The 14,190-nt window shown below is 42.8% G+C and overlaps 1 protein-coding gene across 1 annotated transcript in view; it reads right to left on the minus strand.

The window, feature by feature from the left end:
* Positions 1 to 2,433: 2,433 nt before the first annotated feature.
* Positions 2,434 to 14,190, minus strand: part of gdpd2 (glycerophosphodiester phosphodiesterase domain containing 2) — a 128,706-nt gene continuing 116,949 nt past the window's right edge. Inside the window, exons 15-17 of the mRNA XM_041195763.1 lie at positions 12,603 to 12,685; positions 8,699 to 8,721; positions 2,434 to 2,663 (exon numbers count right to left, since the gene is read on the minus strand). Of these exons, the coding sequence (XP_041051697.1) occupies positions 2,623 to 2,663; positions 8,699 to 8,721; positions 12,603 to 12,685 (147 nt within the window). The 3' untranslated portion in view covers positions 2,434 to 2,622. The remainder of the gene's footprint in view (positions 2,664 to 8,698; positions 8,722 to 12,602; positions 12,686 to 14,190) is intronic.

Raw genomic sequence — 14,190 nt, forward strand, 5'->3', positions numbered from 1 at the left:
AATATCCAGTATGGGAATTCCTGTGTTGGAGCAACCTTTTCTAGAGAGTGGTGGAAATTGCAGACCCAACACTTGATTTGTTTTGCCTGTTTAAGCTAAATGGTTCTGAAGAAGAGTCATGTGGACTGGAAACGTTAAATCTGTTTCTCTCTCCACAGAACTGCTGAGTTTTTCCTGTATTTTCTGCTTTTATTTCATATTTCTTGCATCCGCAATATTTTGCTTTTAACACTGAAGACTATTATCTTAAGTGATTGTACTGCTGGAGCGCAGCGTTGTCTTGATTCTCTCACTCTTGACCTTGCAGGAGAAAAGAGCATACACCGCAAGAGAGCAGGTGTCCCCCGCAACCCCGACATCTACAGGCTGAGGACAATCGCCATGAGCATCTCAGCTGCATGCACGTACAAAAGCGTCCGCCTCATCCCTAGCCACAGCTGGTGCATCCCATAGGAGCAGCTGCAATCATAGGCCACTGTATCATCTGTTGCACTCTCCGAGTCACTTAAGTTGTCATATTTTGAGATTGTATTAACTCTTGAGTACTTAACACAATGGACATTTTGTTGCTTGCACTCAGAATTCTATGATTTCATTTTTAGATGACAATATGGCCAAAAAAGGAAGAACTGAGAGAATGACACACAGGCTGGTGTTCAGTGACAGTGTGGCTGGTGGAGACTTGCATTTCATCCAAGGTTGGGAACAATGAAAGTATTCATAGGGCTGAATTTTACACTGATTGGGCAGGCACTGCCCGACCCAATCGGGTGTGAAATCACACAAGATGAAGTCGGGCGAGCATCCTGATGTCATCCTGCCCTTCTGTGATATTTCAGTTAGTGGGCATGTGCAAAAGTTGGAAGCGTTCCCGCTGACAATTAAGAGGGCAATGAAGCCCATTAACAGCGCAATTATCTGTCATTTTAGGTAGCCCATCCAATCTTATGGTTGGTGGATGGGCAAATTGGCCAGGTGGCCTATACATTTTTCATAAAATCTCACCCAAGGGCGGGATGATGTTTCTGTTATTAAATAAAATGAAAAATCTGTGGGCAGCATTTTTATAATCTGTATGTTCAGGTACCTGATTGTGATGTTTGGACATTTTTTTCGTGATTTTAAAAACTTTATTTCCTGGGTTTCGGGTCTTCAGCTCCCTGAGGCAGCCCTCCTCCCGCCCCCACCCCAGCAGTGCTGAGCATTTTAGTACGTGCTTCATGCTGGCTGGCCGTTAACTGGCCAGCCAACATGAAAATGCGGTCAGGGGCCGATCGCGGTTGGTGGTCCGTTTCCTGACTGCTCCCAGGCCTGCCAATTGCGCCCACCCACCAAGCTGAAAACTCAGGCCATAGTTGTGTGCATTATGGATGCACTCTTTCCCTCGGGTGACTTTCAGAGCCAACTGTCCTACAGGCAATTAGAGATCAGGTGAAACGTGCCTGAATCAGAGTGGCCTTTATGTCCCTGCATCCCAATCAGTTCTTTGTCTCACGAGGTGGCCCAGGCAAATTCCCTGCAAACCAATGTTCTCCTCTATACCTTCATCCTCCTCCTCTTCAGCCTTTTCCCGCTCCGAGGAACTGGGTCATTCCAGCACTTGTCCCTCTTCAAGGTCCACATCTCTCTGAAGGACTATGTTATGTAAAGTGTGGCAGACCATCACAATGTGCAAGACCCTGAATGGAACTACATCTTTAAATGTCCAATGGCCTACTTCACTGGCAAGGCTGGCATTCCTTCCCTAGTTGCCCTGAGAAGGAGTGTTGTACCATCTTCTTGAACCACTGCAGTCTGTGGTTCTTGTTATTTGCAGAATCACACAGTGCAGAAGAGGCCCTTTGGCCCATTGAGTCTGCACCGACACGTGAGAAACACCTGACCTACCTACCAAACCCCATTTACCAGCACTTGGCCCATAGCCTTGAATGTTATGATGTGCCAAGTGCTCATCCAGGTACTTTTTAAAGGATGTGAGGCAACCCGCCTCCACCATCCTCCCAGGCAGTGCATTCCAGAGCGTCACCACCCTCTGGGTAAAAATGTTTTTCCTCTCATCCCTCCTAAACCTCCTGCACCTCACTCTTATTCATTTCAACAGTTTGATACAACTGAGTGGGTTGCCACTTCAGAGGGCAGATAAGAGCCAACCTCGAAGATTCAGCCACTGAATGGTTATGGAATGCTGCTGGGTGGGGGTGGGGGTGGTGGCGGGGAGGGCAGGTGGGGTGGCTATAATATGAACATGTTGTGCAGATAGTGCTATCAGGAAGGAAGGATCAAGCTGCAATGGAGTGTACTGTCAGGGAGGGAAGTTGGTTCTGCTGGATTAGGGTGTACTTGTAATTGGGAAATGGGACTGAATATCCGAGGGATCTTCTATCAGGTAGAGAAGGAGGACCTAGATTTTAGGATTAAAAACAATGACACACATTTTGTTATGTAAACCCCACACTGAGATGAGGGGCAGATACATTTCATTTATTTTTAAATAAAGGTTTCAAAAAATGTAGGTACAATATTGACCTTGAACTTCAACTCTGAGGCCATTACCCAGACCCTATGATGTCATGCAGTCAATGAGTTACATCAGTATGGAGAAATGCTGCCTCCAAAGCTTAATCACAGAATAGTGTCCTCAGAATTTTCTTCCATCCTAACCTCTGAAACAGAGAAACAAAATGGAATTCGTGAAACAATCTAGAATTCGTGAAACGGTAAAAAGTTTTTTTGACAGAAACCAAACAGAAACAGCAGCTTAATTCTTGCTTTGCAGTAAGTTCTAGCTCACCCATTACATGATGCTATATGAGCAATCTGACAGTATAGTGGTGGGCCGAAGAATGATAGCAGAGGAAAGGTTATTTGTTGCCAAAAAGAAGCTGAACCAATGCCAGATGACCGATGAATTAAAGACAATTGAGAACTAATTGAAGGCATAATCTAGATGCTATAACAGTCCATTACACATTGGCAGAAATAGCTCACAGCAGAGGATGATTCAACAAGTAGCTCTTTGTGTTGACCCCATTGCAGAGCAAAGTAATACAACATGTAGAACACCACTATCATTTGGGAGACTTTGTGGGCTACACTGCAGGATGTTGGATGACTTGGTCAGGCATCGGAATCATTGCCTGGGCATCCATTGATTTGCTCAGTGAGGGTTCTAGTTGACCACGGACCTGATTTGTAGTGCAGTTTGGCTGCTAAATGTGACTTCCTGAGAGGAGATGTGAGGCAAGAGTTTAAGAGATAATCCTTGTCCTCAAGTAGTCAGCTTCTCACACTATGCAAGGACAAAGAGTGAGAGTGGGTGGGGGCTGCAATATAACACCATATGGCAGCTTCCAGGAATGCAAGCACAGACCTGCATTATGCACTGCGAATGATCATACTCCAGTTCTACATAAATGGAGTGTAGGCCCTTATGATTCATGAGGCAAGTGGGCTGCTATGAATAAACCAGTAGAGCAACTTTGGCTCAGACAATGGCATCCTTTACTTGCTGGAACCTTGCAATCTGTGAAAAACTCAAGAGTGCTGTCTTTCTGCCTTCAGGTATTCATTGAGAAAGTGACTAATGTGCTTGCTATAGTAAACATGGCATAAATCCTCTGCTAAAAGCAAGCATGAACTGAAGACTGATCAGTGTTACTGAAGTTCCTTGTAACGGACTGGAAGCAGCTGCAGGCAAAGAAATTCAGTTAATTTGACTGTAACAGGCAATGTAGTACTAGCTGTGGCAGCTTGTAGGTATTGTTGCAGGAGATGACAACTCTCTCAAGAGAAGCAAGGCCTTGCTGTGGATTTCTCTCCTAAGAATTGGAGGTATTACTTTCAATTTCTTTCCACTGACCCACTATACACTGTACAGAACCAATGAACCCTGCAGTGATAGTAGGATGTGTAAAAAAAAAGCTTTAAAAAAGTCAGGACTTTCCACTATGTTTTAAAAAAAGTCATTTCACCACAAGGCAATTAAATTTGTCATTCATCCAGACCCTTTAAAGTAAATAACAGAAACCATTGAAACTACTTAACTTTGTGTAAACAAACATTGTGAAATGGACTGCAGAGATTTGAGAGCCAGAGCTGACAATCAAGCAATGTTTTCTGTGGTGTGCAGCTGTTTCAACAAGAGTAATGGATTTCTGGGCTCTCTGCCAAGCATACATAATGAGACTTGGCTAAGAACCCAGGCATCTATTACTTGTTGAAATAGCTGTGCCCCAGGGAAAAACACTGCTTGATTGACAGCTCTGACTCTGTGGTCCTGTGGTCAGTTTCACAATGTTCATTTACACAAGGTTAAGGAGTTTCAAGGGTCTGTGGTCTGGATGATTGATAACTTTATTAATTTGCAGTGAAATGACTCTTTTTCAACATAGTGGAAAGTAATGAATGAATGATTTTTTTAGGGCTTGGTTCTAGACAAAGTATAGTGGATCAATGGTCATAGAAATGCTGTAGTTTGGCATAGGAGCAGTTAGAGTGTCATAGCTTGGCACGGGGGATATGAGGGACCATCCAGGGGTGAGTGGAGGGATATAGCTTGGCATTGGTGGCATGAGGGGCCATTGGGGGTAGTGAGTGGGGAATATAGCCTGACATGGGGACATGAAGTGGCATGGATGGGGTATAGGAATGTGTAGGGTGAGGGCTGGAGGGCCTTTGGTGTTTTTATTTTAGCTAGCACTAAGTCCCACAGCACTGAGGCAGGCTTTTTAAACAGCCCGCCTTGGCACCCGTCAGCCCATGACTGCATCCAAACTTCTTTCCAGGTCAGCTGGCCTGACTCCAGCCTGCACCCACCCCCTGAGAATGAAGATCCCATCTTTGTGGGCACTTTCTTCCAAGGTGAGCAGGCTGAGCTGGGAACTTTCCCAACTCCCATTACCCGCCTTGAGGTTGAAAAATCAGGTCATAAACTCTGTTGGCGGTTAAGGATTTCTGTGAGCATGACTGCTTCTATTTGAACTCTCTGCAATTCTCTTTGATCATTGCTTCTGCTGCTTCTCATCCTTTGCCAGAAGGAACCCGATGAAGAACAAAAAGTGCATTGCTTGGAACCTCCTTTAGAGCTCAGAATGTTCTATAGCAACTAAAAGCAAATTAAAATCATTCAAGGAGCAAAAATCACAATACCAACAAAATGCCCCCACCCCCTAAAAGTTCTAATATTTTACCTACAAACAGCTGAGGATCCCTTTAAATATTGCTCAAAATGGCCACCTCAACTTGTACCGCCTCTGGTTTGTGGGCAGATCAGGAACTGGTGGTAGCCGTGCATTCAGAGACAAAAAACTGTACTAAGATCATAAGTATATCATCTGATACTGATTTAAATTTACTAATGAGGCCCGCACTTGTTTCTGGGAGAAGCTCTGGCTTATAAGATTGAGATTCACCTGAAAATGAGAGTAAGTGGGCAATAAGGGGTAAGCAAAATCTTCAATTTTACTTGTAATTTTGTTTCCACTACTGTACTTAAATTTCGGTGGAAGTAGGATGGTAAGGGCATGAGCATTGCTCCCCTATCTCTAATCTCTGATGGCTTTGCTGGTTTCTCTTCACAGCTAGGTCACTCTATAAAGTGCTCATCATGCTCATAACTATCCTGCTGAGTAATCAGCACACTGAGCACTTTGAAAAATGAACAACAGGCTTCCCTATTTCAAAGAACAATCAGCTAGCACTGCAAAAGCCAAAAGGGGGTATATTGAGGGAAGAAGGGGCAGCTAATTGAAAGGAGCAATTAATTGGGAAATGGTGCGGGCATGAGGTCGAGGATGATGATGATGAAGGAGAAAAGGGAAGGAAGAGGAACATGTTGGGGGTAACAGTGAGGGAAGAAGATGATGACAGAGTTGAACAAGGAAATAGTGAGGCATCCAAATATGTTAGGTTAACCTAAGATATTGGGGAGAATGAAATGGAGATCAGGCACTGGTGGGACAGGAGGAAGATGGAAATAGCAAAGGAGAAAAGGGCAACAAGAAGGGAAGAGGAAGAGGGAAATGGTGAAGGGAGAGGAAGAAGGATGTAGTGAGGGAGGAGAGGCAACAGTAAGAGTAGGGGATGAGAGGAAAAAGGGTTAATAAAGGGTAAAGGAACAAAGGAGGATGAGTGAAGTGAGAAAAGGAAGAAAGTAAAAGAACAGAACAAGAGGAGAGCGTGAAGTCACAAAATGGTGAACAAGGAGTGGAGAAAGCAAAATAATACAAGAGGTGGAGAGGAGAGTGCCAATGGTAAGACCCACATCAGGAAATGAATAGTAATAGGGACAGCAGAGAGAATGATATTACATAACATTTACTACAGAGAAACAGGTTATTTTCTTCAAATGGTCAATGCCAGAGTTTATGTTCCACCTGAACCACCTCCTACCTCTCTTCTAACCCTATTGACATATTCATTTCCTATTCTATTCTACCTACACTTATTTAGTTTCCCCTCAAATGAATATTGAAAAGAATACCTGGAGAAAGGATACAATGGTAACGGCAATGAAATAGTGCAAACAGTAGAGACAGGAACAAATGCAGTAGGAAATAAAAATAAGATACATATACACACACAACAACAAGATAACACTAAACAAGGAAGACAATGTATTCTATTACTTACAAAGAGCGAACTCTAAAACATGTAATTTTTTTTAGGTATTTAAATAGATTTTAACTTATCTAATTTTTGATTGGGACATAAGACTGCTTCTCTCTCAGCGAGTCCAAAAATCCAAAGACAGAATCTTAAGAAATTACAAAATGCTAGAAACTTCGATTGGAGATGGAAGAAGGAGGGAGGAAAAAGACATGGTGATAAGGTGGGAGGGAACAAGGTGAGGACAGTAGTAGAGAGAGAAAGGGATGAATATGATAGGAGAGGGAGAAGAGAAAGGGGAATGCTGAAAGGGTGAGAGATGGACAAAGGAGGACAGGAGCTTTGGAGGGAAGAAGGGGGGTGGAAGGGAAGTGGAGTGATAGAGGAGAGAGAAGAGGTGAGGATACAGTGATGCAAAGAGTGAGAAGGAGAGAGAATAATGGGTAGAGAAGATGGAGGGAAAGGAGGGAGGCTGACTGGAAAAGTCACATGGAAGTGATGGGAAGGAGCAAGAATATTTGCCCTTTCTAGGTTTGTGGGTGGATGAGAGACAGCCAGGTTATTCATTTTTCCTCAGCTGAGAGATGGAGGGTTGCATGTGTATTTTGCTTTAACAGGGTAGTGGAGAGCAACTTGTGCTTTTAGCTTGTGGAGTGGTGGGTAGAGGGTATGACAAATTATTGCCTAATGGGGGAATGTGAAAATTGTGATGATAGACTAATACTTCATCAAATAGTGGTTTACAATTTTTTTTCCTCAGTGGTAGAGGGCCAGCAATCGAGAGTGTTGGGGGGAGAGGGGCAAGGGGCTGTGGGAACTCAGCTAGTTTCTCCCCATGAGATGGGTTGGATTTCCCAATGTTCGACTTTGTCTGATAGACTGGTGCTGCATACTAGTGTTTTAGGTTAGTGTTTAGTTCAAGGTATTGGTTATCAACCAATGGGAGAACTTAATTTAGATTTCAATGTTGATCACTATTATTTCTCCTGAAAAGTGTATTCATTGCTAATGAGTACTGATTTTGTTCCACTTTCTCCAGTGAGATCTTGACCCTGTTTCTTTAGAAATGCCACATTTGTCCATGCTTGCCAGCTGGTTTATTTCTGTTTGTTACAAAACTTACTTTTTGATTTATTTTCCAATTACCACAGCAGACAAGATTCAGGAGTAATTTAATAAAGCTGTCAAAATTGCAAAGAATTTTGAAAGAGTAAATAAAGAGAAACTATTTCCATTGGGAGAAGGGTCAGTAACCAGAAGACACAGGTTTAAGGTGATTGGCAAAAGAAGCAGAATTGAGAACATAGTTTTTGTTATGATTTGGAATGCATTATTTGAAAGAATGATGAAAGTGAATCAAATAATTTGAAAAGAGAATTGGAGATATGCTTGAAATGGAAAAATAGGCAGAGCTATGGGGCAAGAGCAGGGGGAGTGGGACTAATTGGATAGTTCTTTCAAAATACAATTCACCAAGCCTATAGGTGGAATGCAGTCAATGCGTTTGGGAGTGGGGGATGTTTTTTTTTAACATGATCAATAACAGATTCTTGTGTGAGAATTGTAGACTGGAGTCCAATCAAGATATTTGGATGGATTTTATGCAGAGTATCAAATACACAGGAGTGAGTTAAAGGATGGAATATAATTGATTTGTACATTGAATATGAAGGATTGGTTTGCAGGCTGAAATCTAACCAAGGATTTGGATAAAGGTAGATTCCATGATCCTGAGTTCCAAATGGGGAAGCCATGCTTGAAAGGAGCATAGGTTAAAGATGGGGCTACAACGTTAGTTTGATTTTCTGGCCTCTGCTACCTGTGAGCTTGACTCCCTAGAGGGAACATAGGAATGCAGAAATTATCCTATAGATTGATGGATGCTCGGACTTGAACTATTGGTTGAAATCCAATCATGGGATTCTGATCACATATGTATAATATGGAATAATAAATCCTCAAGAAAATCAATGTGGAATCTAACTAAGGAGATTCCAGTTTAGAAATACTAGGCATGAACACTGTTGGCAGTATCACTCTACATCATAGTCCACTGGCAATCTGTGCCATCTCACCATAAAAATTATTTTACCTTGTATCTTCCTGTGTTTTGATCTATGGAAAAGGAAACAGGTGTTAATCTTTGAGCACTTAAACAATATCCATAGACATTAACCATGCAAGAGTTCTACAAAGAGTGGTGTTATAAACACTTCCTCCCTTTCTGATATTCAGTTTGAGTTTCAATGGTTCTGTCTATGGATCAATGTATGAATGCACCATATAAGCCAGGAAAGGCCAGGGTGTGTTTTGGGTAAGCCAATTTTAATTGGAACTGTGATAGGGATGCTAGACCTAGCACACATGGGGCAGAATTTTATGTCCCGCAGGTGGGCGTGCGCCTGACCCGATCGTGCGTAAGATAGCATGCGATGATGTAGGGTGAACATCCCGATGTTATTGCGCGCTTGCGTGATGTTTTGGTTGGCGGGCGCGCAAGAGTCAGCGGTAAGCCTGCCGTCAATTAAGAGGCCTATTAAGGCCATTAATGTATTAATTAAGAGCAATTTTTCGCTGCCTGTCCAGCCTCACAGTTGGCGGCAGGCGAATTGGACATGCAGCCTTTGGATTTTTGAGAAATCCTCATCCACTGTTGGGATGAGGTTTTCGAGATTAATTTAAAAAAATGTTTTGACAGAATTTTTATTATCTATATGTTCAGGTGAGTGAGTCCTATGTGGGGACATTTTTTTCAAAATTTCATAATCTTTATTTTTGTTTTTAAAATTCTTCAGCTTCCTGCCTTCAGGGAGCTTTCATTGCATGCTCCACTGCGCCTGCGCTGACATCAGCGCTCGTCCTTTTCCTGTCCCACCTCTGCACCACTGAGCTTTTCAGCATACCTTTCAGGCTGGCTGGCTGTTAATTGGCTATCCAGCATGAAATCGCAGTCAGGGGCTGATCGCGGGCGGCAGCTGGTTTCCCACCTGCTTCCAGGCTCGCCCACCTCACCTGCCCAACGACCTGAAAATCCTGCCCATGGAACTTGACAAGGAAAATCGACCACATTCCTCACTTTTGTTCACTATCTACTGAACTCCATGGACATTCCAGATGACACAATACAAACTTTTACAACTTCTGACATTATGAACAATGGCACCTTCGGTGGTGATGGGGCACCACTTTCCAACTCACCCTCTTGGAGAATAAGTATCTCAAGGACAGGAGCAGTACAGCAGATAAATAAGAGGGAAAAGTTTGAGGTATTTATCATCAACAACAACTTAAGTATAGGATAGGAGAGGGCATTAATACAGGAATGTATAGGACCGGCAGTTCTAGCATCTTGGAAATATATTCTATGATATCAATCTCCGATCGATTTTTTTCTCCAGATACCAATCCAGGTTTCTTTTAAATTTGGCTTATATGATCAGTCTCCTCTGGCTCACATCACAGACTATTCCATCATTTAGCACGTTCTGTACAAAGTAGTTAAATATATTTGTACAGCAATGAAAACTCATGCCTATTATCTGCATGGCAATGAATTTTATTGCTCTTGGGGTAACTATATATTGTCTGTTAGGGCAGGAGCAGCTGCAATGCTTTCTATCAATAGGTTTAATATGTAATTTATTTTCTTATAAACATCTGGATTTTGGGACAGGTAGAATGATCAGGGTTCAAACCTCATTGCAATGGAACATACAGAGATAGCACAATGGATGTGGATTCCCACCCGTAATTGCTCACATTAGTTCTCCTTCTGGCTCGATGGGTAAATGTACTGCATATGACAGGCCAAGTGCCCTCCTACTGAGCCATAAATTTTCAATGTTTCTATGGCTTTGGGAAGGATTTTTTGCTGAGCATGCAGGTGTGCGCCCGATCTGCTTGAGCGTAAAATGACGTCGGGCAAGCGTCCCAACATCATCACGGACTTGCGCGATATTTCGGTCGGCAGGCGTGCGCGGAAACTGGTAGCACGCCCGCTGATAATTAAAGGCCTATTAAGGCCATTAACAATGTAATTAAATGACATTTTTTCTGCCCGTCCAACCTTACAGCTGGCATGCAGGCGAATAGGCCAAGCAGCCTTTGCACGTTTTAAGAAACCCCATCCACAGGCGGGATGAGGTTTCAAACAGCAATTTTAGAAAAATTAAAAATTTCATCCTAATTTCTAACATGTCCCTGCTCATGTGACGGAGTCACATTAATTGGCCTGCCAGCATGAAATCACAGTCCAGCCCCAATTGTGGGCGATGGTCAACTTCCCAACCGCTCTCGCTGAGCCCACCCAACGAGGGAAAATTCCTGGCCTATGTTTCTATGTAGTGTGGAACTGAATTGTACAGACCAGAAAGTTCCAGATTTGATTTCTGGTTTGTGCTGAGTTTGTTGAATTCAGGGCAGCAAATATGATCCTAAATTATTCTTAGGGCTATAACTCTGTTTGTTATTTCAGGATTCTAAAAAAAAATTATTCTGTGATTTAGAGAATGCTGGCATGTTTGGTGAACAAATGGTCAAATAATATGGCACTGAAACAAACAAGGAATTAACTGGCTAGGTGTTCCACAAGGACACAAGAATAATAATACTAAAGTTGTGCTGTACCAAATTGGGAGTTTATAATCTATGTGGACAAGTAGAGGCAGACGTAGATGGGTTAGCAGAGTGGGCAGATGGATGGCAGATGCAGTTTTCTGCACTGGAATGTTAAGTAAGTCATTTTGAAAAAAAGCATTGAAATTAAATATCATAAATTATTAGACTTAACAGATTGGAAGAGCAGAGAGATATAGAGATTCTTTACAGATTACGTTGCAGGTAGAAAGACCATAAAAAAGGCAAATTATATGGTAGCATCGAATGCCAAGGTAAGTGATACTGATACCGAAATTCCAATGGACCTCCCACTGCAGATTTTGTAGAAGGACAAGAGGGAAAATGGAAGAGGGCAGGCACAAAAGTTGACATTGGCCAGGATTTCCCAGTCGGCGAGTGGGGGGCAGGGCCTGCTCGCCGCCATGTAAAATGATGCAGGATGACATTAGGCGGAATTCCCGTCGTTACCCCGCCTCATTTCAATTTTCAGGTCGGCGGGGCCTCAGCCGAATCAGCTGTGCGCCCACTGACCTGTCGACGGCCTATTGAGGCCATTGACAAAGTAGTTAACATGATTAGTGGACCTGCCCATCCAACCTTAAGGTTGGCGGGCAGGCTGGGAGCCTTGATGGGCATTAGGAAAAGCATAAAACCTCATCCACGGGCGGGATGAGGTTTCATATAGGTTTTGTAAAATTTAATAAAAGTGTATTTAAAAGTGATGGACATGTCCCAACTCGTGATAGTGTCACATGAGGGGACATATCAGAGAAATTTTTATTTTCTGTTTTTAATTTTTTTTTATTGTGGGGCCGATCTCCCTGAGGCAGCACTCAGCCTCAGGGAGATGAGTGCACTTTTTCGCACTCTTGGCTCAGGGAATCCCCCCCCGCCCGCACAGGGAGCGCATAGCACTTCCTTGCGGACGTCATGCTGGGCGGGCCTTAATTGGCCCGCCTGTGTAAAATGGCAGCGCGCCCCCAATCGGGAGTGCCAATCGAAGGCACGCGCTCCACGCGTCTGTTCCTGAGCTCCACCACTCCCCCCCTCCCCCCCCCACCAAGGGGGGAACTTTCTGCCCATTGAAGCAGTCGTTCACAGTGGAAAAAAATAGAAAAAAACTAATTTGAAAAACTGGACTTCCAAAATCCAAAATCTTCATTTGAAGCTCTGTAATGTTGCGATTTCTAGCTATTTATCCTAGTATTAAGAAGTATTTGCACTTGGGATTTGAATTTCACAATCTTAACAGCTGAGGTTCAATACATACATTAATCATTCTTACAGAGACCTCTGGGATTATTCAGTGTTCACCATTTACTGCCTCAAGGTTACCATTTCTAGTGCGGCCACAGGCTGGTATAATTAGTGTTCCTTACCTTTGTCTAAGATATATTAAGACAATCAGCAGAAAAGATATAAGATCAATGATTATCCATATTGCCAAATATGTGCCAGGAGGCTGAAAACAAAATGTGACAAAAGTAACAGAAATTAATTACATTTGCTTACAATTAGTGTAACTGAGACCCTAGGTAATAACAAGAATCAGTCCTGGTTACAGTGGGAATATAGCAGTTAACATAGAAAGATAGAAAATAGGAGCAGGAGTAGGTCATTCAGACCTTCGAGCCTGCTTTGCCATTCAGTATGATCATGATTGATCCTCTATCTCAATGCCGTACACCTGCACTTTCCCCATACCCCTTGATGCCTTTAGAATATAGAAATCTATCAATTTCCTTCTTAAATATATTCAGTGACTTGGCCTCCACAGCCTTCTTTGTTAGAGAATTCCGTGGTTCGCCACCCTCTGAGTGAAGAAGTTTCTCCTCATCTCAGTCTTAAATGGTCTACCCCATATCCTGAGACTATGACTCCTTGTTCTAGACCACCGCCCCCCCCCACCCCACCACCAGCCAGAGGGAATATCATCCCTGCATCTAGTCTGTCCATCCTTGTCAGAAGTTTATATATTTCAATCAAATCTCCTCTCATTCTTCTAATCTCCAGTGAATACAGGCCTAGTCGCCTAATTTCTCCCCATACGACAATCCTTGGAATCAGTTTGGTGAACCTTCACTGCACTCCCTCTATGGCAAGTATATCCCTTCTTAGGTAAGGAGACCAAAACAGTGCACAACACTCCAGGTGTGGTTTCGCCAAGGTCCTGTACTGTTGCAGTAAGACATCCTTGCTCCTGTACTCAAGTCCCCTTGCAATGATGACCAACTTACCCTTTGCCTTCTTAACTGCTTGCTGCATCTGCATGCATACGTTCAATGATTGGTGTAGAAGGACATCCAGGTCCCTTTGTACATCAACATTTGCTTATCTATCACTATTTAAATAATACTCTGCCATTCTGTTTTTCCTACCAAAGTGGATAACTTCTCACTTATCCACATTTTACTGCATCTGCCATGTATTTGCCCACTTACTCAACCTGTCTAAATCACCTTGAAGCCTCTGAACACCCTCCTCATTACTCACATTCCCACCAAGTTTAGTGTCATCAGCAAACTTGGAAATATTACATTTGGTTCCCTCAACCAAATCATTGATATATATTGTGAATAGCTGGGACCCAAACATTGATCCCTGTGATACCCCACTAGTCACTGCCTGCCACTGTGAAAAAGACTCTGTTTCCTGTCTGCTAACCAATTCTCAATCCATGCCAATATGTTACCCCCAATCCCATGTGCTTTTATTTTACACACTAACCTCTTATGTAGGACTTTATCAAAAGCTTTCTGAAAATCCAAATACACCACTGGTTCTCCCTTATCCTGCTAGTTATGTCCTCAAAAATTCTGATAGGTTTGTCAAACATGATTTCCCTTTCATAAATCCATGTTGACTTTGCCTAATCCCGTTGATATTTTCTAAGTGTCCTGTTATCACATCCTTTATGATAGACTCAAGCATTTTCCCTATTACTGAGGTTAGGCTAATCAGTCTGTA

Source organism: Carcharodon carcharias, chromosome 9 (genome assembly GCF_017639515.1).
Source record: "Carcharodon carcharias isolate sCarCar2 chromosome 9, sCarCar2.pri, whole genome shotgun sequence".
NCBI classification, from domain to species: domain Eukaryota; kingdom Metazoa; phylum Chordata; class Chondrichthyes; order Lamniformes; family Lamnidae; genus Carcharodon; species Carcharodon carcharias.